Source organism: Carassius gibelio, chromosome A11, assembly GCF_023724105.1.
Source record: "Carassius gibelio isolate Cgi1373 ecotype wild population from Czech Republic chromosome A11, carGib1.2-hapl.c, whole genome shotgun sequence".
NCBI classification, from domain to species: Eukaryota; Metazoa; Chordata; class Actinopteri; order Cypriniformes; family Cyprinidae; genus Carassius; species Carassius gibelio.
Genome location: NC_068381.1, coordinates 6,846,853 through 6,872,228, shown reverse-complemented (window position 1 = coordinate 6,872,228; position 25,376 = coordinate 6,846,853). Strand labels below are relative to the sequence as shown.

The 25,376-nt window shown below is 35.8% G+C and overlaps 1 protein-coding gene across 1 annotated transcript in view; it reads left to right on the top strand.

Moving 5' to 3' along the window:
• Nucleotides 1-144: 144 nt before the first annotated feature.
• LOC128022184 (thrombospondin type-1 domain-containing protein 7B-like) overlaps nt 145-25,376 on the top strand; it is a 48,362-nt gene continuing 23,130 nt past the window's right edge. The window contains exons 1-3 of the mRNA XM_052609491.1: nt 145-497; nt 13,929-14,081; nt 23,181-24,021. Coding sequence (XP_052465451.1) covers nt 13,955-14,081; nt 23,181-24,021 — 968 coding nt within the window. The 5' untranslated portion in view covers nt 145-497; nt 13,929-13,954. The remainder of the gene's footprint in view (nt 498-13,928; nt 14,082-23,180; nt 24,022-25,376) is intronic.

Here is a 25,376-nt window from a genome sequence, read left to right as displayed (position 1 = left end):
AAAAATTGTATTGTGATCTCTTGGTAAGCACTGACTATGAGCCCTCTTGTGGTTGTTTTGGGTTAATACGGAACATTAGTGAAAGCGGCGGAACAGAGTGGACAGGCTAGACTCGACATTAGAAATGAGCTACACCCTTCCTCTGACGTCAACGCTGTTTAACTAACTTCTATCAAACAGAGACATATATGGCATTGATGCGCGCTAGAGCTAAACCCAATCATTTAAAGTAAGAAACCTCTGCCTACGGTTCTGTTAACTTCTTCAGTCTCACTTGAATGGTCAAACTGTTTAATTTAGTCAAATATACACACATTCTACAGCGTCAACATGCATTTATTGAGAAAAGTTACCTTTAGAAGTATGTTGCCGGTTGTATTGCATATCCACCACACGAGGACGCTGTTGCAAAAAATGAAGACAGAATACCTTGCAAACAGTAAATGTGAGAAAACACATCTGTGGTGTCTCTGTTAGGACACCTGTGTGAAATGAAGGTAAGCTGCCTGAAACGTAATAACAAAGTCAATAAGACCGCAATATATGTATATGTATGCGGTTACAATAATTAAAAGTATATAAAATTGTGGATTGAATTATAGTATAGTATTATAATCTCATAATATTTGGTATTTTGCGTGAGTGAGAGAAAGAGAGAAAGAGATAGAGAGAGATTTTCTGTGTTGACTATATGTTATATGATAACAATAAGAATTTTTAATATAATATTATAATCAAAATATTTAATTTTATGTATTTTTTTATGTAGTTTTATGAATGCAGTCCACAAAAACATTGACAGTCAGTCAAGGCAAAGACTGTGGAAGAGAAGTGGGTGGATAATATAATATTATCAATAGAAGTTATTTGGTCAAGGTAAGAAACAGAAACAGCAGTTGATAGGCTATACTTGAGAGAGAGAGAGAGAGAGAGAGCACCAGTGTTTTATTAATGTGCCTGGATAAAGAGCAGCCGTGACTAATTATTCTGTGATGGTTTCTAAGCTTTAATCTTGTACGTAAAAAGCTGTTACTGGGTTTCATATCTCACATTCATACATTATATTTTTTGGCCTCTGGGTGCTGCCCTTTAGTCTGAATTATCACCTCCTGGGTGTCGTTGTCATGGATGCACAATGGTCCATCTGAAGTTTTGGGTAAGAGAAATGCACGATTCCCTGATTAACATTCGGAGTTACATAAAGATGGATATGATCACCAGCAGGCCTGATCAAACATGACCCTGTGATGTGAAATAAACAGATTCATAACGTTGTTCAAGATTTAAGGTCAGTGTTGAGAGAGACAATCATTCATTAAGTGTCCCAACATTGTCTTGGAAGTAATGTGTAAGTGCATATTCATAAGTGTATGCCATCAGTCACTTACGATTTCTTGATATGTCAGTCCTTGTTGAATTTGCTTTCTAAGATTTAAGAAATAAGCAACTGTGTTCTGGCGTGTGCATGATAAGCTCCCACCAGATGGGTTTTACACTTCAGATGGCAGTGATAAGGATGCTTGTGGTACAGAATATAGATATGAATCAGGATCTCTTCATGAGTGATTTTCAAGTCAACTGTAGGGGTGAAAAATCTATACTGACATTAGAAAAAAAAAACTTAAATGCATCAATTACAGAATTTAAAATTCATTATTAACATCTGATGCAGTGCATATTCATTTTGTATCCAATTTATGAATAACAATAATAAATTAAATAATTATTACTTTTGGGGGGGGGGGGCTGTATAATGTACAGTCTGGTGTATTGTTTGTGAGAATACTCTGTTATGTCCCTCCAGTTACATTTGTGTTTGCTGCATTTTTTTAAGAAATATGAATCACACCACAATATCCAAATAAAACTGAATCAAATAAGCTAAGCATGATTCATCACATAATTTGTGATGATAATCAAAGTGAATCACTGTCAGAGAAAATATTTACACCTAAATTACACAGCGTCTGAAAATACACAATAGATAGATAGATAGATAGATAGATAGATAGATAGATAGATAGATAGATAGATAGATAGATTTGTTTTTGTTTTTGGTTGCTAAATTGTTCAGGGTGGTTGTTAATGATGGGTGCATCGCTAAATGATTCACTGTTTTGAATTGTGAATCACACCATGCTGTTGGCACCTGTCGGTCAGAACAATGATAGTGCAACAAAAATGCATAAACAGTACCATTACAAACCAATTTATAAACTTTAAGCTATATTAATATAATCTACAAATCATTTAATACTGTTCAGGGCTTGTTTTATGTGTTTTATGGAGGGTAGTCAGGCCAATTTCAGGCAATGAAATACTACTCGTCTTGTTATTATACAGATCTGTCATTAAAAATATAGGTATACTTTATAAAACAAATTTGAGACCCAGGTTCATGGTTTATTTTAAAATATGCACACATTCACTCTTATTCATGTCTAATATGCTAAAAATGCAAAATGGTCAAATGATTTGTCTCATCACAGTAAAGAATTACATGAATCATGTAATCATGATTCAGCTTATATTTTCAATTTTAAAACAGCATCACTGGATATAACTATTGGTTTTTCTATCATAAAACACTGATCAAATATTAAATATTTACATCAAACTCTTTCACCGTTACAAAATAAAGCGTAAATCTGGAAATCCTGTTCGTTATGTCATGTTTTAAGTCTTTGATTTTATTGGTCTTTTCAATAATTTTGGCATTGATGAATGCTGTTAGACTTCTGGGACAGATCAAACAAAAAATTTACTTTTTGTCAGCCTAGCAAGTAAAAACTGCATCAATCTGGCCATTTTATAACGTCTGTGGCCAAAACAATTCTGTGGGAATTTTTTTTTTTTTTTTTACCATTTTAGCCTTTTAGCATCTGCTAGGCGAAAATAATAAGTATGTTAACTAAACGATTTGGGGTATCATACATGTCTGTGGTGTAAGCCTTGCAGGATGAGTAATTTTAATACTTAGCATTAACCCCAAACTATGAGCATTAGTAAAGCTTGACTTAGAAAGCACCGCTAAGGATGTGATTTTGATATTTTAGGAGATTAGCAGCATCTTCAGTACAAATTCTAACAAGAAAGGTTTGTGATCTGATAAAATGCATGAGAATATCATAGCGTTAAACTCTTTAGAGCCCGATCCATTATTTGACAAAGAGATAGAGGAAGGGGTGGAGGGGGAGTTGAGTGTTGGCAGAGTGAAAGAGAGAGAGGGAGAGCGAACGAGCGAGAGAGAGAGAGAGAGAGATAGTGCTGCCAGTGTCCGTACACCACCTCTCTGTCTCTCTCTCCTCTCTGCCACTTTATCTTCTGCAAGGGATGCCCACTGGGATAATATTCTCTATCTGTCTTTCACGCACATTAATCAGTCATTCTCTCGCACTCTTTTTTGCTCTTCCTCATTATTTGACACTTTTTCTCCATCCTCCTTTATGTTATCTCTCTCTTTCAGCCCCCTGTCCTTCTCCTTTTTCACTCCCCTTCTTCTGCTCACATCTCACAGTCTGGAGAACTCACAGGAAGCTGGAGGACAGACAGGTAAGGCTGTGTGTGTGTGTGTGTGTGTGTGTGTGTGTGTGTGTGTGTGTGTGTGAGAGAGAGAGAGAGAGAGAGAGAGAGAGAGAGAGAGAGAGGTATAAGATCCTGGGCATGTTTAGATGTTTGACATTTTTGATGGATGATAATCTACAATCTGTAAGTCTGTATATTTCTCATATTATTGCTCAAGGCTGCTCTTTTATAGCCTCAGTTATATGGTTCTATGAAGTATCAACTTTTGCTTAGATGTTTGTTTGAAACTGCTCTAGGGGACATAAATGAGGCAGTTATTGTCGTATACTGTAGTAAGAGTATAAAGTTATGAAATGAATGTAGGCTGCATAGCTCGGATGAGTTGTTTTTTGGTAGTTCATAGGGAGATCTCTGACTTTCTGTAAATCCGAAGCATTTGTGACATTGTTGAGATCTCTTCTGGAACTCGCATGTGAGATTAGTGTTGCAAAAAAAATAGCAAATGCTGTCTTTTTTTGTTAATGTTGTGTGATGCAAAATTTTGTTTTCTTATTCCAGATTAATGTAAAGAATAATCTAAAGCAAGCCATTTGTCTGTAAAGTTCTCCAAATTTTGCAAACACTGTGATTCATTTGAGTGTCTGATTCGCCTGGTGCCATAACTTTCAGTCAACTATTATTGTACACTTGGTCGCAGGACTGATTGTTTTAGATTGAGTGTTCATGGAAACTGAAAACAGTCATTTTTGCTAGTGACACAGGAATTAAAAACTTCACCTTTAATGAAAATTTACTCTCAGTTGTGTCTAGGAGAAATGATTTTGAATTGACTAGATCTTTTTGTTTTTGTAATACTATGACTGTCAGTTTCAGATTGTTTAGGCAGCCAGGAAGTTTCAATAGACTCATTTAGTGAGCCGATAAAGCCTCCCTCCTTTGAGACTGAAGGAGAAAGTGACAAAAACAGCAGGCGGAGATAAACAGATGTTGAAAACAAACAAAATTGAAAAGCATGTGTTTTGGTTTCAAGAGTTGGTGTATCAGTCTACCCATGACTTCATCTTGAATTGTAACACATCTGATCATGAGACATATGGCTACTGTCTTTTCCTGCCATGCTTTTAATTAAATGTCCACTAAAGTTAAAGCAGGCGACATCTTACCTGTGGTTTTCACAGATGGGCTTCTAATGGCTCAAATTTTCAGGGTCACCTCCCTCAAACTAATTTCTTATCAGCTTTTGTCCCTCTCTTTCCATCTATCCATCCATCTATCTATCTATCTATCTATCTATCTATCTATCTATCTATCTATCTATCTATCTATCTATCTATCTATCTATCTATCTATCTGTCTATCTGTCTGTCTGTCTGTCTATCTATCCATCTGTCCATCTGTCCTTCTACCTAAGAATCAATGAAATTATCTTTCTTTCTATCTATCATCTGTCCAACCATCACACAGTCTGTCAATCTGCCTAACTATCAGACTGTACATTTATCTTCTATCCTTTTACATGTACATTTGTCCTTCTATCATCCTTTCATGTTTAATTTTTTTGTCTCATTGTTTAATTTTTGTCCACTTTCAGATTGTACTGGATCTCTCTCTGTTCTTTTTTTGTCCATCTCCCTTTGTACTCTCGCTGTCACTTTGACAGATCTATGTTGTGACGGATTTGTGTGTGTATCCATCTATACCGCCATAAAATATTTGTGTGTTCATTTTATTGCTCTGAGGGTCATGCATTCGGAATGGGCCCATCGGTGCTTTGTTCAGATCCATTGTGAGAGAAGAATGCAATGTGTGGCGTGAACATGTGATTCCCGTGTTACAAGTGCACATTAGTGACGGAAGATTGAATGAGTGTGTGATGTGAGTGTGATGTGAATGTTTAAAGCCCAGAGCTTGATTCATAATTAATGCTATTGTTTTCATAATTTATATGAATGGGAACAGTAGTTGGGGGCACTTAGTAATCAGGGTTTTGCTGGGGTAATTATGTTAATTGATTTTAAATAAAGGGGTCAGGCACACCACATAACACATGCACATTGGTCTTTTAGCAATTTAAATGAGTTTATTTTTGATCTCAGAGCAAGCATTTATGCTGTTATTGTCAAGAAATGATTTCAGTTGTGCTGTTGTGTTTAATGTCAGGTGTGCTGCCGTGTTGCTCCGATGTTCCGCTCGTTGTTCTGGGAGTTCTGTTCAGTAATAATGGATATAATTACAACTACGCTTATATTTCGAAAGCTTTTCCCAACTACACTTCTCCACTGTGAAAAGCATCGGTTTGGTTTTGGGAGAGTCAGATGAAGTTTTGAGGGAAAAGATTAAATTCCCACTTGTAATGGGTGTATAAAAGAGTCTAAAGTGTCTGTGGATGCATGTTTGTGAGACCGAGTACGACTTGCGTTGTTTCCTCTCCACAGAAATCATTCCAAACATAGAGTGCTGGTGCGCTCATTGCTATTCACACACGCGTCTGTCTGTATCATATCTTTAAATCTGCTAATTAACCTCATTACGACGCTCAGCCTGCAGGGGATCCAGTGTAAACCGAAGCATGCACTCATGCACACACATAGATTCCACATGAAAACTCCACAAACTCACTGCAGACTGCTTCCCAAGTTTAATTATGAAAAGCCCACTACTGAATAATTAATACTGTTGGGTTGCCCTCAGCGTCTCACTTAACAGAGGCCAAGTGGTCATTGTGGTCCAAACAGACACAGTCCTCTGTAAACTGCCACCTGCCAAAATCATTACAAATGCAACTTAGATTATACACTATACATCAGAAAACTCATTATACAAGCCTTCTGTGGGACTCAAGCTCTAACAACACAAAATGTGTCTAGTTAACATGATGGTGGTCTTCCACCTTTGGCAGCTTTGTACGCAGTCGTATAAGTGACTGAAAACGGCACTTATTCAAAAACAGGCTTGACTTATAGTTGTGCACTTTCTGGTGATAAATGTGTTCCTCGTTTGTGGTTTGTGGTTACTAATAAATGTCTGATAAATCGAAAGTAGCAGTGAAAAAGGTCAAATGTTCTTGTAGCCTTTTGGCAGCACTGGTTGTCTATTTGATTCTCAGGGAACCCAGATACTGATAAAAGCATATCTTGAATGCGCTGTCACTTTCATTACAGGTGCATGCTTTATGTCAGAAAGGATGACAGATGTATTAAACAATAAATCCATGTTAGCTGTAAAGACAAGTTATCCAAAGTGCAGTCAGGGGGCTGAAGCCCATCGATGAGTGTTATTGTAGTTTGTGCTTCTCCAGTCTCTTGGTTTATTTGATCATTGATTTGATTTGCCACACACTTGAAGGTTCCTGGTATCAACCATCATATGAGAAAGTCTCAGCATCTGCTGTGCAAAAATAAATTGATGTTTAGTGAGAATGATTTACAGTAGACTAGACACATCTGAAGAGGTGTAGAGTGAGTGTGTTTGACATTTCTGTTTGCTTCAGTTGATTTCTTACTAGGATACTCCAATAATGGACTGTTTCAAAAGATGCTTTATTGAAACACAGACACAGAGAGTGACTCTAAAATAATTCTACAATAGTTGTTTTTTTAAAAGCAACAAAATTATTTTTTTAATTCACATCATATGAAAAATCTGTACAGTACCTTTTATTTGCATATAAGCACCCGTTTTTAATATTGAGCATTTCTTTTTGCAGTTGATGTAATTTGCATGCATTGAGTATAATGTTCTGCTGCTTGCAGTATAGACCGTTTTCTTGATTATAGCAGAAGGAATTTTCTTTGCATCACATTGCAATTATGCAGCTGTGGAACGTCCAATGGAGAGGTCCAGGACTTTGTGAAGTGCAGTGATGAAGTAGAGGCTTCAAAGGACTGACAGCAGCTGGTCCTGTCTGGCCCTTCAAAGGCATCATAAGTTTGGCAGGATACAGGGTCTATACCAGTACTGGGGGTTTCTGTACAATGCATTCAATTCAAACAACCCAATGCATGTTAATGGAATAATGGGACATCACACTAGCTGTTAAAATTCTGACAGGCTCATAAAAAATAAATAAAAAAACTTTATATTTTTATTCATACAATTTTTTAATTGATTTGATTTTACATGTCACTATAGCTGAAGGACCACTTCCCAATCTATCACTGCTAGCTCACTGTCTAATCTTTCATAAACCCTGTGGCGTTCACAGATAAAACAAGATCGCTTTATAAAAACAAGGTTAAAGTGTCGACATTTGTCTGAGCATTTCTCTCTGTTGTTTCAAATGAGAGTTGAAACAGTGACTCCAGCTCTCAAAGATCCTGAGCCCAGTTTTCAGGCCTCACGGCTAAGAATCACAATGGGACTCTGAAGAACAGATGAAAGAAAAGACAATCAAAGACAACTCAAAAACATGTTGAGTTTGCTTTAAGTGAAGCACTTTGAAACCCACTTCCCGCTCTGTTTTTTATGCAGAAACTCTCATTAGTGTGGCACACATGAAAACAACAGTATTTCAATCTGTCTGGAAATTAGCTCAAAGACTAATAGACTGTCTCTCTTTCTCTCTTCATCTTTATCTTCAGTTTTACTGCTGTAAGTCTTTGCTGTTCGTCAGATGTTGAGATATTGAATGACGGATGCTGTCACTAAAAGAGGTCCTCAATGTGGCAGTTTGCTTTCATCTCAGCTATAGGAGAAGGCATGGATCCTATTTTTAATGCACTCGCACAAGGTCCAATATTACATTTTTGCTGCACTGGCCAATGGAGGGTGAATTTAATGGCCATAAATCTTCCTTACTGGCCGCAAAATTGCATTTTACATTATTTTTAAAACAGAAGCCATATTTTCCTCCTTTAGGCAATGCAATTATTCCACTGTTTTCTCCAGTGTATGTCGCTGTGTGACTCGCAGCTTTATGTATGAGATCTCACCTGAAACTATATCTGACATATGATTTTGTTCCTCATATTTTCATGTTGGTGGTTTAATCACTTACTGCTGGCTTGCAATGCGACCGTCTGACAGATTCTTCTGTTTGGTCTTAAAGCAGTCAGGCAATTATTGTGCCATTTAACAACAACAACAACAACAACAACAACAATAATAATAATAACATTATTGTTGTTGTTGTTGGAAGTCTAGCATGTTTTATTTAGTAGATTGTTTTTCTTTTATTATAAATTGTCTATGTCAACTAAAATAGTGCTGACAATAATAATAAATTATCAATAACATTTATTATTATTATTATTATTAATGTTATTTATTATTAATGGTATGAAATGACATTACTAATGAACAAAACAAGTAAATGTTTTTAGGTTATTTTCTCTTGAGATAAATGTTATTAGAAGACACACAAGTGTGTTAGACTATCAATTAATACATTTTTAATTAAACTATGTATTACGTTGCGTTTCTATTAAAAGAATGCGTATGTAAAATAATCACCAAAGCTAATTTTACCTGCATTTGGTGTTTAGTGAATGCAATGTTTGGACACTGAACTGTCATGTACGTAGTGGACTCTATTGAAGCCAGAAAGTCAATTTCAAAGCCCTTGGATGTATCTGTAATTGCACTCGCTCTGTTTTCCATACACTTTACCAATTATAGGCCTATACCTCATCTTATTTAAGACCTAGCTTTCTCCAGCCACCAAGGAAATTACAAGAACAGATGTTCAATCCAGCAGCTCCGCACAGATCTCATTTGAAGGCTATAGAAACTAAATTTTTATTGATTCTTTCATTTCCACTTGGGTTCATAAGTGTATGTGCGACAGTTTCCTGCTGAGCCAGAGCTGGACTGGCTGTATATAGCTGCCATATGCTTCCTGCTGCAGAGCTCAGGGCCACAGTGGGGTCTGTGTCCTAATTGAACTGTAATTGACTCAGCAGCAGGGAAGGTCAGTTTGTCACTGAGCATTGCATACAATGAGCCGTCGAGCCCTATTACCTGATCTGTCCAGTTATGACTTATGCCAAAGGCTCTGAGATACTCTTTTTACAAAGTAAAACATGAAATTGATGTGCATTATTACAAACGCACACACAGAAACACCATATCAGGTGAACTAGAGAAAACGTACACACTGTGTGACATGTGGATTAACACTGACACTAAAGTAATTACTTGATATAGTTGACGCAACTCGATTGCGGGCGTCTGTCTTGTATGTGAACACTAATTGGAGGGATTTTACTGTCTTCACTATCCTGTTCTATTATACACATATTCTGGAGAGGGGGAGAAATACAGTACATTTTCCCTTTTTTATTTCTTCATCAAAATGTAAAATTAAAATGTATGTTTTAATTCTAAAAAAAAAAATATGGGTCAAAGACGAGCAAGTGTTTAAGCACAAAAAAAGTGTAATACTGCTTTAAACTGTCGTAGCCAAAAAAAAAAAAAAAAATCAAAAAGTTTTCTGTTTTATTTAGGCTAATTGCAATTTTGTTTTTGTTTTTCTGAGCAAAAAATAAATATCATACATTTTCCCCTGATTTACAGAAGACACCCAGTAAAATGTCATTCAGTGTAACAAGCCTGGCGTATACAGCAAAAATCAATTTATGACATATTAAAAGACTAATTACTTTCACCCCAAATACTAATGAGTTGTAATTTTACATTTTTAACATTTGCCACTTTCCTAGGTTTTGCCCATTTGTCAGTAAGAATTTTTTACTAATTTAAAACACAATAAAATGTAGTATGCTCCATTATTCATTTAGATATTTTAATATGTAAATGTCAGAATAAGCATGTTGTTTGAATTTTTGCATAAATATTGTGTTACACTGAATGACAATGTAACATTATTTCAACCAAATCTTGACATTTTATTCTCCAAAAACTTATTTGAAACCTTAAAAGTAGACATTTTACTTACATTTAATGTGCTTTCTATGGACACAAAATCACTTTTGTACATTTATTTTGATGCGGACATCTTAACGTCTTTGACCCATATATTAATGTATTTCAATATATTAAAATCAGTACGATTTTTTTTTTTAAAAAACCTGTATTTAGCGAGGATGCATTAAATTAATCAAAAGGGCCGTGGATCTTCTTGAAGTTGTTTCTCTCTTCATTAATGCAACCTATCCATTTGCACATTAATTATTCCGATAGAGAAAATAAGATCAACGATTCATAAAGAGGAAACATCTGTGAGAGCAGCCGCTGCAATAACACAAGATTAGCTCTGTTGTCCTCTAGGTTAATTACTACAATACTGCGGAAGCAAAGGTTAAACAAAGGTGAGCCATATTGGCATTTAACTTGGATATCTGAGTTCCTCCTCACCTGAAGCGTGAAAATTTGAGTCAACTCTAAATCTCAAGCGTGGGAGATGTTATGAAGGAAGGGTGAATTTTAACACAGAGTTAAATGTTTTAAATGAGATGCCATTCCAAGGCTGGCATTATGAAAATGTCATTGCACTTCCAGTGGGTGAAAAGTGATTTCAAGGGAGTGAAGCCCACCTGAAAATTACTGTGGAAATGAGTATGCTTGTTGTTGCTATGATTAAACCTTGAAAAAGCTTTCTAAATGCATGCATATATATATATATATATATATATATATATATATATATATACAGTATATATTAAACAGCTTACCTTGAAAGAGACTGCCTAGAATAGACCTATTAGGAAGAGGGTGTTTGTGTGTTTCGTGGGGGCCCAATGATACCTTTATGCTGGAGATCAAGATAAATTTGTTCATTATTCTTTTCTTTACAACCTCTCGACCCTCAAAAACAGAGCTGAAGATTTCTAGGTTTAATGAAAAGGATGCACCCATTTAATCAGCCAAACACACTATTTAATTAAACTTTTCAGTGAATTCCTGAGCCCTGCAATTCCTCAGATCTCTCCGGCCTTCTTGAAAACCGAGTGTTTTAATCAAGCAGTCATTTGTAGATCCCTATTTCTGCTTTGTGTGTGTGCGGATGCATTGGAGTCTGCACATGCGTGAGTGAATGGAGTCCTGTCGAAACTGATTAGCTTTGTAATTACTCTTCGGTCTCTGGTCAGCGCTAACAGACATGTTTAATGCTATGCGTCAATCTACATTCTTACGATGAAACGAGCAAGGAATTCTAAGATGACAGCACTTGGAGGAATGGAGCTGAGAGCGGTGTCTTTAAGCTCACTTCAGTTGTGACAGGCTTTTAAGCAGCTAACGAAACATTTGATGCAGATCCAGTCAGTGTTATGTAGTACTGCTGAATGGAATGTGATTTACATATTTGGAAATTGGAGTGGTGTGGGGATTATGGAAAAGGAAAGAGATAGATGTGGAGAAAAAGTAGGAATAATCTCTCAGGAACATCAGGGGGAATAGAATGGGAAGATATGGAGCTGAGTAGCTAATAGCCATTTAGCTAGTAAAGAGTCTCGGAAGCAGAAAACCATTTACAGCCAGTGAGCATTCAATTAAATCACAAGCAAGTGGTGTTTTGTACAATGTGCATTATTTTGTTTAATTTTAAGAGATTAAATAATCCTTAATCATTAATAAATATCTCCCTCATCCATCTGAGAGGGTTAATAGACTACTGTTTGTCTGAAACAGATGTTCCAGTGGAGTTCTGCAATTATTAAGTGGATATTTTAGGAATAGTTCACCCAGAAATGAAAATTCTGTTATCATTTGCACACCCTCATGTCGTTCCAAACTTGTATGAGTTGCTTTCTTATGTTGAACATAGAAGATATTTTGAAGATTGCTGGTAATCAAACAGTTGGTGGTTGCCATTGACTTCCATTGTATGAAAAAAATACTATGGAAGTCAATGGCAACCACCAACTGTTTGATGTTCAACATAAAAAAGCAACTCATAAAGGTTTGGAACAACATATGAGTGAATAAATTTGGGTGAGCTATCTCTTTAAGTATCTTTTAGAGTCACTATACAGTATTTAGTCTTTAACTCCTGCTTTTTATAACCTTTTGTCTGTTCTCTATTGTTCTCCTCTTCTCTCCAACCTTTTTCTCTCTCTTCTAAGTGACAGATTTGACATAGCGGGAATGTGGCAAACGTAATTTAGCTGAGTAGAATCAGCCACGGCTCATTGTGTGGAAAGCACTGAGTGTCCTGTTCATCTCTTTAAATGTTCCCCTCAAACAGAGCACACGCTTCATGCAGTCAGCTCTAACAAACGCCAATGAATTCCCTTCAAGAGACTCCATGGATATTTTTATGTGTGCCTTAGAGACAGACGAATAAAACGAGGCAAAGAGGGAGAGGAAACAGATACGGAGTAAGGATTTCACAGGTTTAGGTTTCGTATAAATGTGTTCAGTGTCTCCAGGGAGGAAATCTTCTCTGGCAGATCCTATATTTCTCACTTGTGCTAAAGCTTCTATACTGAGATTTTAAACCAACATCTAGGTAATGAAACACATTTGGATCTGTGGCTGGAAGTTAATTAGTACAGCAGATATATAATAGAAACTGAAGCGCTTTGTTCTATTGTGTGCTAGACAAGGAAGGATTTTATATAAAAGCATTTTTACATATTATTGCATATTAGATGATCATTTTGGAGATTTCACCTTTTTGACTTAGAATTTCAACCTTGAGTTATTTTCCTGATCAGTTAGTGGATCAACCTCAAATATGAATTAAAATCATAAAGACATTGAAAACCATAACAATAAACCCAACATGGATGATACTCAATTAGAGGACATTTGCATTTAAAATCTTTACCAGAAGAAAATAACATCACATGAAGCTGGTTGCAAACCATTTTTTTAGTTGCAAGTAAATGTTCAGTCAGTAACAGTTGACAGAACCTTTAAACAAATCAATATTTTTTTTAATGAATATTTTACTTCACTTAAAAAAAAAGCTAATTTTATTTTTAGACATAGCAATTTAACATATATTGAAGTCAACATTTTAATTCATTATTAAGTCATGAAATAAAATAAAAAAATTAGACATTAAGGAGTATCAGGCTAAATATTTCTGTCAGTTTCTAATATGCTTTATCTTGATGGATAAATGTGATATTTCTGAACTGTTTGAAAAAAAGCATAATTAACATCAATAGATATTAAACATAATGTTGAATGATGAATTGTCGGATGAGGTGTTCTATTAATTTTCCACATGATCAGCTGCTTGATGAATAAAATCTCATAGACTAAGATTGAAGGAGAGACTAGAAACCAAGATGTTACAGACTTTTGCCAGTAAGAAACCACTTCAGAACTTCAGCAACATGGAGAGAGAGAAAAAAGGAGTATTATCCAGAAAATATACAAATATGAATATTGTTAGATTTTTGTATCCGGTGTTCTAATTTTCAATAAAACTGTACATGAGATGTCTTAACTTAGTTTCTAGAACAAAATGACCGTGTGTTTCTTCTCTGCAGGATAGATACCAAGAAGCTGACAAAAGATGGCATTTCTGAAGGATGCGATTACCTTGTTCTTCACCCTGTGGGCTTCCCTCCTTCATGTAGCATTAATGTCCCTTTCTCTGGGGGCTGAAGCACCAAAAAGAAGCCAGTACATCTGGAAAACAGGTGAGTTGCCAATATGTCCAATATAAGCTTTCTCTTGGACGACAATGAAATTCATTTATGCGGTCCCTCGCTGAATTGAGTGTTTCTGTTATCATTCACTCACTGTTATGTTGCTACAAACCTGTATGACTTTCTTCTGTAGAACACAAAAGGGGATTTTTTGAAGACTATGGCCACTGTTTTCCATATGAAAGCCAAAAGATAAAATGATTTGTTTAGATACTTCTGTCATAGGGAGCTATAAGGCTTTCCATGAATATCTAAATGTTGGTCTTTTTGTCAAATCAAAGCTATCGTGTGGGTTCAGACACCTTGGAATATTGTGAACAAGATGCTTTTATGCAGCTTTTTTGGTCATTTGTGGATCTTGACACTCCGGTCTTTTAAAAATGTCTTATTAAAAAAATATTTCTGTGCTGACATAGGTTTGGAAACATCATGAGGGTGAGCAAATGATGACATAATTCTCTTTTTTTATATTGTTTCTCTAATAGCGCACAGGATAAATCTGCAAAACCATACTGCAACAATTATTTCAATGTTTCCAGAAATGCTTAACACACAGTTTGTGTTTCTAAGATGCATCCACAGACTGAGCCAGAGAATTCTGACACATTTTGATATTTCTTTAAGGTCAGATCCAGTCGGAGAAGTCACATATTAGGACTGCATCATCAAATGTGTGAATGACAGTGTTTAGTACAGTACAGTCAGTCGAGGAGCAAGGTGATACACATTTGTATTCTGCATTTGATCCAGGAGAACAGAAGTGGTAAATAAAAATTGGTCCAGGTTGGATATTACTCCTTGTTGTCGCAGATCTTGGATCAGTAGGCGTGTATGTACGGCAGTTCAGAAAACTGTGAGACCATCTGCCTGTGTTATCTGTGAAGTCTGATCAATCTTATATCCAGCTGGAGTTGCACTGAGAATTCCTCATGTCGCCATGGCAACAATTGTTAAGCGTGAGATTGACAGCTCACAAAGAACAGAAGATTATTACTTGGCCTATTAATGGCGTCCGGCGTATCCAAGCTACTGTAGCTTACATTTCAAGATGCCACAATTAAGTACTTCTCCAGAACTCTTAAAAAAAACATCCAACATAAGCCTATGAAAACCTCAGGAATTTCATGTCAACTTCCTATTTGGGTGGTTATATAATAAATTATATTTTACAATATATTAAAATAGAACAATTATTTTAAATTGTAACAATATTTCCAAATAATACTGTGTTTTTGATCAAATAAATTCTTACAGTACTGATCCCAAACTTTCAATAGAACAATAGAGTATGTTGATATTTCAGCAGAGTTTCAAAAGAATAAATATATACTTTAAATATTTAGGTTTTTAATAGATTGAATTATAATAAATATCAGTTTTATTTTGACTAATCGATTTACGGGCACTTCTTTTTCAAAGTTAACTACCTTTGAAAGTTATTGTAAAATGTACACACTGAATGAATGGATATTTGGGTGCAGGGACATCATTAGGATTGGAAGACAGGGGGGCTTAGCCCTTAGCCCCCAGGGTATTTGTAACTGCGTTTGTAAAATCTTTGCACTCACATACAAGCATGTGTGTGTGTGTGTGTGTGTGTGTCTGTGGATGCGATAAACCATAATTATAATCGTCTCTGCCCTATTCAGAATATAGCTAGCATATATAATAGATGTAATGAAATAATTTAGTTTATGCATAGTGCCTAGACCTGCCAACAAATGCTTATTTTTAGAAGAAAACAAAACAATCCTTAGACATAGACCATTACTGACCTCAATCACACCGGCTCCCTCAGAATCAACTGCCGTGCCAATCTCCTGCGGCTGCTTCTCTTTCTCTCTACTAAAATATCTTCGAATATCCATCTCATCTGCTCAATGAATTGAAGGATACAATGGTATCGTCCCCTTGGATTTATAAGGATCTATCTGACATTTTTGTCAAAATTGAGTTATTCCCATATTTTTATTCTGTGAACAGTCCCTTTTTTTTTTTTTAAAAAAAAAGGGGGTCTGAAAAGTCGCTAAAACTAGCGAACAAGTCGCTAAGTAGGCAACACAGGGCGGGAAGGTGCATAGCAAGTTCAGACCAAACTAGAGTAACGATGAGACGAGATCTTAAAGCTGCCAGTTCACACCAATGCAACCAGACGGTGTGGTGCATCATCTTGATAGCACAACGACTCTTTGTACTTCCGTCCAACTTCTGACTTTTTACCTATTTTTTGTCGCTGGATATATATCATTTGTTGCGTTTAAATATGAATGAGGATACGGTTATTGATAAATCAAATTGTTATTGACTGTTGTTCTTATCATTTAGGGGGCTTAGGAACATTTTGGGGTGGCTTCAGCCCCACTAAAATAGGCCTAGCGACGTCCCTGGTTGGGTGGATGAAGGGACAGATCAACAAGTGTTCAGTGTTGATGAAGGCAACTTTAAAAAAGCTTTATAGATAAAGTAGGGATGTTAAGAATGTAGACGTTGTGTGTGAAGCGGTGGTCAGTTCTCAGAGGCTCTGAGTGAGTTTCCTCATGTGCTGTGTGTGCGTCGAAGAGCTGCTCTGAAGGGCCACGGGGGTGATGATTCCTGAAATGTAAAATCAATGCTTGTTTCATCCTGAAGGAGTGGGTCCACTTTTCCTACTGAAAAACGCTCATTTGGCCACCTACACAGTTTATTTTGTACTCAAGGTCTAATTTTCTTCACTTTTGTTTGTGCTTAATTTTGTTCAGTTGTCCTGTGTAAATGAGAAAACTGTGTGCTGACAAGGGAACAAATTCTTGAGTTTGTGTCTTAAATGCACTTTGGTGGCTTGAAAACCTAATTTTGAACCAGCTTGCCTGGAGTTCTTCTATCTGACGTCACAAGCTGCTGGACAGAAAATTACTTTCAAAACAAGTTGGAAATTAATCTTTAAAAGAGAGATGAAGACGGCTAGTAAAAGGTGATCTCATAACTAACAGACATGTACTAAAAGCCATTAAGGTGCTTTAATACAGGAATTACTTTGCATGTTAGCTACATTCTTCATACATAACATGCAATAACAAGTGCTTCACAAGTTCCTTTTTTAAATGAAACATACGGTATGAAAGAATGCAATTTATACATTAAAAGCCCCTATAACACATCACCATGATATTGAAAAATACAGAAAAATAGATATGGAAAGCACTTGCACCAATCAAACACACATTTGCTACTTTTATTCTAAATTTTTGCATTTATACATTTGCATTTACATTAACAGGAAATGTATATAGTTAAACATGTATTAGTAGGGTCCAGTGCTTTGGTCCCTATTAACTTCCATTTTATGGAAGTCTCCTGTTGTGTTTCACTGAATAAAGTAATTTATACGAATTGGACTGACAGGTGGAGCAAATGATGACAGAATTTTCGTTTTTGCATGAAGGATCCCTTTAAAACACACTTTAAAATAATACTTTTCAGGCAAAATGTTTTGCAAAAAAGAGGGTTATTAGGTTTTTAAATGATAAATCGGGAGAACATGTTCATACTCTAGTTAGGGTGATGAACAACATCTGTGTGGACACGTGTAAATTCACATCATATATTCATATCACTTTGGAACTAGTGTTTTACATGCAAAAAGCCGCAGAGCCATTGCCTTCCAGAGCAACATCCCCAAGTCGTTCTCATTTAAGACATCAAAATCCACCAGCACTCACCCCAGACTCCAACTGAATCGTGACAGGCCAATAACAGCTCGATTTCCTTTTCTAAAGTGTCTGTGATAGGCAAAAGAGCACTGTAATTGCATCTGTGACCATCAGCGAGTAATTAATCTGTCATGTGCCCTATTGTTTCACCCAGGATGCATCCAAAAAGTGGGTGAATGAGTGTCAGACTAGAACATTTCTTAACGCTGTTGAGAGGGAGGATGCTGCCGTCTCCAGAGGACTCTAGGTCAGGAAATGTTTTGTTTTTTTAAATGTGTAAACAACACTAATGGCCCTGACACTTTCAGACATCATAAATACATCATTTGATTTATTTCAGCATAAACATTGGTTGCACTGTTGAGTCATGCTGTGTAGCACATGTACTAATGCATTTGTTGATTAGTAAGACAATAGCCAGTCTCCAATTATACTTAACTCTCTACATAAGCTAAACAGAATGTACACATTATTCAAAATGTTTTAGTTGTGTAGCATAGCATCTTGGCGTCTAAATAGCAATAGCATAAATTCCTCTACACTCATAAGTTACTGAATGTTACGGTAGATCTGATTTACACAGATAATATTTTGATTCTTCTACATATTCTATGTATAATAGATTACCGGCCAGAAGTTTGGGGGTCAGTAAGATGTCAGTATTTTTTATCTATTTATATATTTATCGAATGCCTTTATTCAGTGAGGATGCATTAAACTGATCAAAAGTGACAGTTAAGACATTCATACGTTACAAAAAAGATTTCTCATCAAAGAAATCGTAACATAAAAATATTAGCTTTCATTTTTTTTTTTTTTTTTTTTTTTACATTGATAATGATATGAATCAACTGAAGGATCACATAACACTGAAGATTTGAGTAATGGCTGCTGAAAATTCAGGTTTGCCATTATAGGAATAAATTACATGTTAAAATACTTCAATAAAAAACAGTTATTTTCATTTATAATAATATTTCGTAACATTACTATGTTTACTGTATTTGTTATCAAATAAATGCAGACTTCTTAAAAAAATGTGAATCTTATCAACCTCAAACTTTTAAATGCTTGTGTGTATTTAAGATATGAATTATATTCACACGTGTGGTTGTTTGCCTTTCTGTGATTATTTTGAAGAGTTTTCTCAGACGCCTGCAGTGTGTTTAGTATCACATTTAATGAGTGTGTAATATCTTGTTGATTACATTTCTAAATCATATTCCTAAGAATGGGAGTGGGCTAGTTTTGTTGCAGTGCTGTTGTTTGCAGTGAGCACAGGGTAAAATCTGTGTACTGAAGAACTTTCCACAGCTGTTAGCTCTGCGTTTTTCAGGCTGGAGAAGACTTCATCTCGGAGTCTGACCCTAACTACGCTAAGGTCGCTGATTACATTGGCTGGGAGAAAAAAATGCAAAGAAACCAATAGATTGAGCTGTTTTCAGCCTGCTGTGGTGAGTTAATGTATCAGTACAGTGCTGTTGTTTGCATCCTCCATATTGCCGGAGGTCTTCCTTCATAATGGAAGTACAGCCACTGAGGAATCCCACCATATGGGGAACTCTGTGTTGTGGGTGATTAAAGCTTTTGAAAGTTTCAATAGCAAGAAAATAACCTGCCTTGGGTGTGTTTGAACCAAAGCCTATGATTGGTCCTAATGAAATATATTCAGCAGTGGAGGCCGATGGGTTTTGCCTTGGGAAAAATCCTATGAGATTGGAAACCAATTTCAATTTTCACTCAAAATTTGCTTTTTCCAAGTTAATAGAAATTGATAATGTGGATTCTACCAGATAAGATATCATAGTTCAAACTGTATCTCTGTCTTTGTGCTGCCAAAATTGAGTAAAACCGTCTCCCGATCTTGCCGAAAGTGACTTTGCTTGCGATGCCCTGCGAGTGACCTCATCCCATCTCACAGCTTTAAGCTCCTGTGACACCATGGGACAGGGTCCTGCTCGTATCTTAGTTCTGCTTCTCTACGCCTGCCTGCTGTGTTGAGATGAGAGAGACGGAGGGAGATGAACTCCCCGTGAGACATACAAGTCGGTCTGAAAGTTGGAGAAGCTTGTCACATCTGTGAGGGTGATTTGTGTGTGTGTGTGTGTGTGTGTGTTTGCATGTCTTCTCCAACAAACTCTACCCTCACCAAGTATTTAGATGCTTTTAAGGGTTAGTTCACCCAAAAATGAAATGGAAATTACTCACTTTCAAGTCATCCTACGTGTATATGACTTTCTTTTTTCAGACGAATCCAGTCGCAGTTATATTAGAAATTGTCTTTGATCTTTTAAGCTGTTTAGTGGCACTCAGTTGAGTGTTGCAGTGCATCAGTCCAAAAGAAGTGAAATAAAAAAGCGCTCATCCTTAATAAAAAAAAGTGTCTCACACAAAGACAAAGTCCTCCTGTAGTGAATCAATGTGTTTTTGTAAGAAAAGTAATATATATTTAAAACATAAGTATTATTCATAAGCTTAATTCAGTTTTTAGTTGAAAATGGTGTTGTGTAAATTGCCCCTAAAATTTCTCATTGTCTTACTTCATTGGAAATTTGTTCTTATGGTCATACTTAGTCAAAAAAGCTATTAATGATGAATTGTGTTCTCCAAGCTGCATGTTAGCATAAAAACACAAGGTCTTTATGTATATACACTTTGTATGTTTGTTTTTAAGAAATTAATACTTTATTCTGGGATGTGATACATTTGGAAAATGTCTATTTAAATGTTTATATATATATATATATATATATATATATATATATATATATATATATATATTAGACCCGGTAATTTATCGCATTAATTCGATTAATTAATTATGGAGAAAAATAACGTGTTAAAATTATTAATGCATTTAAAGCACTTGTCCCACCCCAGACCTATGTGGATCGTCTGCCATTTCATACAGTCGATTGATGATTAATATGAGGCAACAACTTACTGCGTGATGGAGCATAGAGAATATCCCTAAAATTCAAGATATGGGGCATCAGTTACATTACATCACATAGTCAAGAAATATCACACGAGCTGTAGGCTAAGTGCAGTATCACACGAGTGCAAATGTGGTACTCATCTTATACAACAGTCCATTAAGAATTTAATATTGTGTTATTTTAGACACAATGTTGTCTGTTTTGCTCAATTTTGCTAACCAAAATATAAAGACAAATCAGAACTGTTCATCCCAGAGCAACCCACAGCGGCATTTAATTTCTTAATCCACATTTTTTCACAAATTTGGTGAACCATTTGGCGCGTTGAACCATTGGCCATAGTCGCATTGGATTTGAAGTGGCGCTGCACAGTCCGATCGGTGTATGACATCAAAGTACGGTGAGAGCGATTCAAAAGCACAAGTAGCTGTCTGCTGTCAATAAACCAATGATTCAATGAACCATTCGTAAAGAACCCTTTACTTAACTCCTAAATGAATCAGCCATTTGAACGAATAAAACGAATTAATAAATTACTCGATGACTTAATCATTAAGACATAACCACCACCTACTGTCAGTTTTAGTTTATTATTTAGAGTATCATTTCATTAAATAAATAATTTCATAATAATAATATTAAGAAAATTAATTAAATTTATAGCTCACCCAACCAAAAATGACAATTCTGTCATCATTTACTTACATGGTCAAAAAGAGTATATGTAATACATTTTATCAAACAAAATATTTATTGCTGAACCTACTTTTTATAATCTCTGTTTGATGCTTTGCACAACAGAGTAATTCCTCCAAATTTGATGTGCAATTAATTAGATTAATTAATCCCCTCATCATGTAATTAATTAGATTAAAAAAAATTAATCGCTTACCAGCCCTATAATATATATATATATATATATATATTTTTAATAAATGCTGTTTTGAACTTCTATACATCAGAATCAAAATGAAATAAATTTTAAGCAGCACAACTGTTCAACATTGATAAAACAGTAAGAAATGTTTCTTGAGCACCAAATCAATAAATATAAATCTGCATTTCTGGTTGCATGGTTTATTCTATCCTCCACTAGAAAGGCTTGAGTAAATGTACCACTCGTCAGGGTTAAAAGCTTCACATTTCCCTTGTTTTTCCATTTTCCGCCCCAAAAATGTTAGTTCAGACAGAGAACAATGCAACAACAACAACAACAAAAATCTCTTTCCTGGTGCTTTTTCTCTCATTGCCGCAGTTCAAGGCAATTATTCCCTCATTGAGAGTCTTTAATCAGCATGCCATCCATCAGGATCCTGATTAGTCGGGAGATCTCTGTAGAACAGGCCTCTGCGGTTTAAGTTTTACCTGAACCCCCTGCCTCTGAGTAAATTGATATTTGACTAAGGAGGATAAGCACACGAGCAGTAATAAGCGCAGTGTGAGGACCGACACACTAATGATCAAATGTGTGTTCGACTCTGACTGGAGGGTTTAGGCTGATCTCAGTGCTCATACAGTAATGATGTCATCCCATATGTCTCTGTCACATGGTTTTTGACTTCTCCATTGTGCATGAGGTGGCATTTTGGAGTATGGCAGGTCTTTTTGCTGACCTCACCAGTGGTGTGATAAGGAGAACATGGCCTTTGACACTTCCCCCTAGGAACAACAACAATGATATCAGACTTTTACTGTCTGTTTGAAGCATCTGTTCCCTCTGCCTTTCCTCTCTCTGTTCCCATTGCATTATATCACCATACTAAGGCAAACAGTTTTAATATAGTGTTAAAACAATGGAATTATTATTTTTGGCTTTATAAGATTTGTTTAGATATAATTACTCAAAAATTACAAATAAATTTATTTCAGTCCTGTGAACTTGTATCCTTTTGGACATAAAATTAGGATTTTGAAGCTTTTCCATACAAAGGTAGTGATGATGTATGTCAAACTGCAAAATTGTAATAAATATTATTTTATATTTTGAACACTACAATTCGAAAGTTTGTGTTCAGGAAGTTTTTTTTTTTTTTTTACGTTTATGTTTATGCCTTACCAACAGAAACATTTTAGAACATTATGAATATATATCAATTGAATTGAATGTTCTGTCCTTTTATGTTCTTTTATGTACTCTATTCTACTCTTTTCTATTCTATTCACTGTTCCAAAAGAGATTAATTTGCAGCAATCTTGAGAATGAATCCCAATTTCATATTCTCAACAGGTGACATTTAAAGCTGCACAGTCCAATTTTTTTTCCCTTTCTCTTTCATTCCAGCTCATTTCTTTTGACAGTGCTTTTTTACAATAAACATGATTATCCTGAATCCACATGTACAGTATTTCTGTGGTAAAGTGATATAAATAGATGCTCATAATTGTGCCTGATTTGGGCTTTAATAGACAATAGTACTATAATTCACTTCATATCCTGTGTGTCTTTTTTTCTTTTCCTGTAGGTGTATGGGGTGGATGTGTGGCCAGTGATTGTGGTTCAGTCGGGCTGCAGAGTCGCTCGGTGTGGTGTGTTCATTCTGAAGGCTGGAGCACACATCAATCCAGCTGCTTTCCATCTGATCGCCCGCCGCACCAGAGAGCGTGTGTGAAGATGTGTGAGTGGCAAAAGGATCTGTTTGAGTGGCGCTTGTCTCCTTGGGGTCCCTGCACCCCGAGTCCTCTTCTCCCAGTCAATCGATGTGTGACCGCTCAGCGTGGAGTACAAAGCAGAGGTTTGGTGTGTGTGAAGCGTACTAACGGCACCACGGTGAGCCAGCATGTGTGTGAAGCATTTTCTGCAGTGCCGGAACGAGAACAGGCGTGTTTGTTACCCTGCCCAATCGACTGCATCGTCTCCGCCTTCACCCGCTGGTCCACCTGCAGCCGCACCTGCGGGTCGGCCCTCCAGCAGCGCACCAGACACGTGCTGGCAGCGCCCCTGTATGGAGGAGCAGACTGTCCCAGCCTCACCCAGACACGTCCCTGTAACCATGACAACGCCCACCCTGCTCTCTGTCCCTCTGACCAACAGGAATACAGTTACAATTTGTGGGTGGGGCCCTGGAGCCCTTGCAGACTTAAAGGGACAGCACCTGTTGGAAAGACAACGGTGGACTTTGGTTTTGAAGTTGATGGGAAAAAAACAGTCAAAGCTTCATATACCATCAAAAGCCACAATGAGAATAATCATAATCAAAACCATTATGATGAAAGAGGCTGCAAAGTATCCTGGGAAATAACCGTTGGTTATCAGACTCGGCAACTGCGCTGTACGAGGAGTGATGGGAAGAATGCCATGCTAAGGTGTGCATCCAGTCTATTAATGATTAGGTCAATGAAGAAGTTTATAAATTCATCCATCTGTTCATCCACCCATCTACAGTACCATTCAATCAAATCACTCTTGTCTTTCTTTTATCCCTTCCTGTCCTAGCTTTTACTATTTTGTACGATAACTGAAACCTTTTATAATGGGCACTTCTTCTGTTTATTGCCAGCTTATGATAACTCGCTTTTAAGTTCAACTAAAAGACACTTTAGATAAAAGCGTTTGCCAAATGAATAAATGTAAAATCCATCCAGACATCCATCAATCCATGATTGATCAGTCAGTGCACCAATTAATTGTATTTTTATTTTTATTGATTTTTATTTTATTTGTTATATTTTAATAAAATTGGATATATTTCATTTAGATGTTGTAATTTTATATTGCTTATTTTTATTCTATTTAATATCTATATTTATTTTAATTGAATTTATTTAATATTGTATTTTGGTTTTGCTTTATATATTTAATGCATTGTATTTGTATTTATTATTTCAATTAAGTTTATTATAGTTTGTTTAGTTGTTATACTTATCGTATATATAATTTTTCTCCTATATTTTATTTGGATTTTTTTATTTACAATAGTTTAGTTTGATACTTTTCATATTAAATTAATTTTATTTTTATTTTAGATATTTCTTCATATTTTTATTTCACTTTATTTATTATTTTAGTTTATTTTTAGCTCAGTTTTATTTAGTTTTATGCTTTTTATATTTTTATTTTCATGTTATTTGTTTTTTCATTTATTTTTATTTATGTTTAGTTTAGTTTAGTTTAGTTTAGTTTAGTAATCATTCAGCCCAGACAGAGTGATCCAGAACACATGACTGCTCACTGGGGGAAAAAATAATCTGTAAAATATTGATTTTAGTTTAAATTGTGTTATTATGTAAGAAAAGATGGCATCATGAAGTGATGCAATATACATTAAACTAGAACAAGTATGTAGGAAATTGTCAAATTATATACAGTTTAGCATTTTACAAAAATATTTGTCCACAGAATGCTGCAAGTAGTCAGAATGAAGAGAGAGTTGTGTAATGAAGAACTGTTGTATCCTACCACATGATGCTGTTTGTCCCAGAGAACATGTTATTTATGCATGCATTACTGGTTACACTGTCATAACAGAAACTAAATTATACCTTCTGTTGTGGGCAATACCGAAAGAGAGAAGACTTTTCACCTTTTCATTTTTCAGCTGAGGGAAGATTCCAAGCCTGCTGCTTTTAATAAATTTTTCATTAGATTTGAATTGAAATAGTACTTGTTGCTCCTAGAAAACTACAATAATAAGAGAGAGCGTAGGAATACAGTGTGTTGT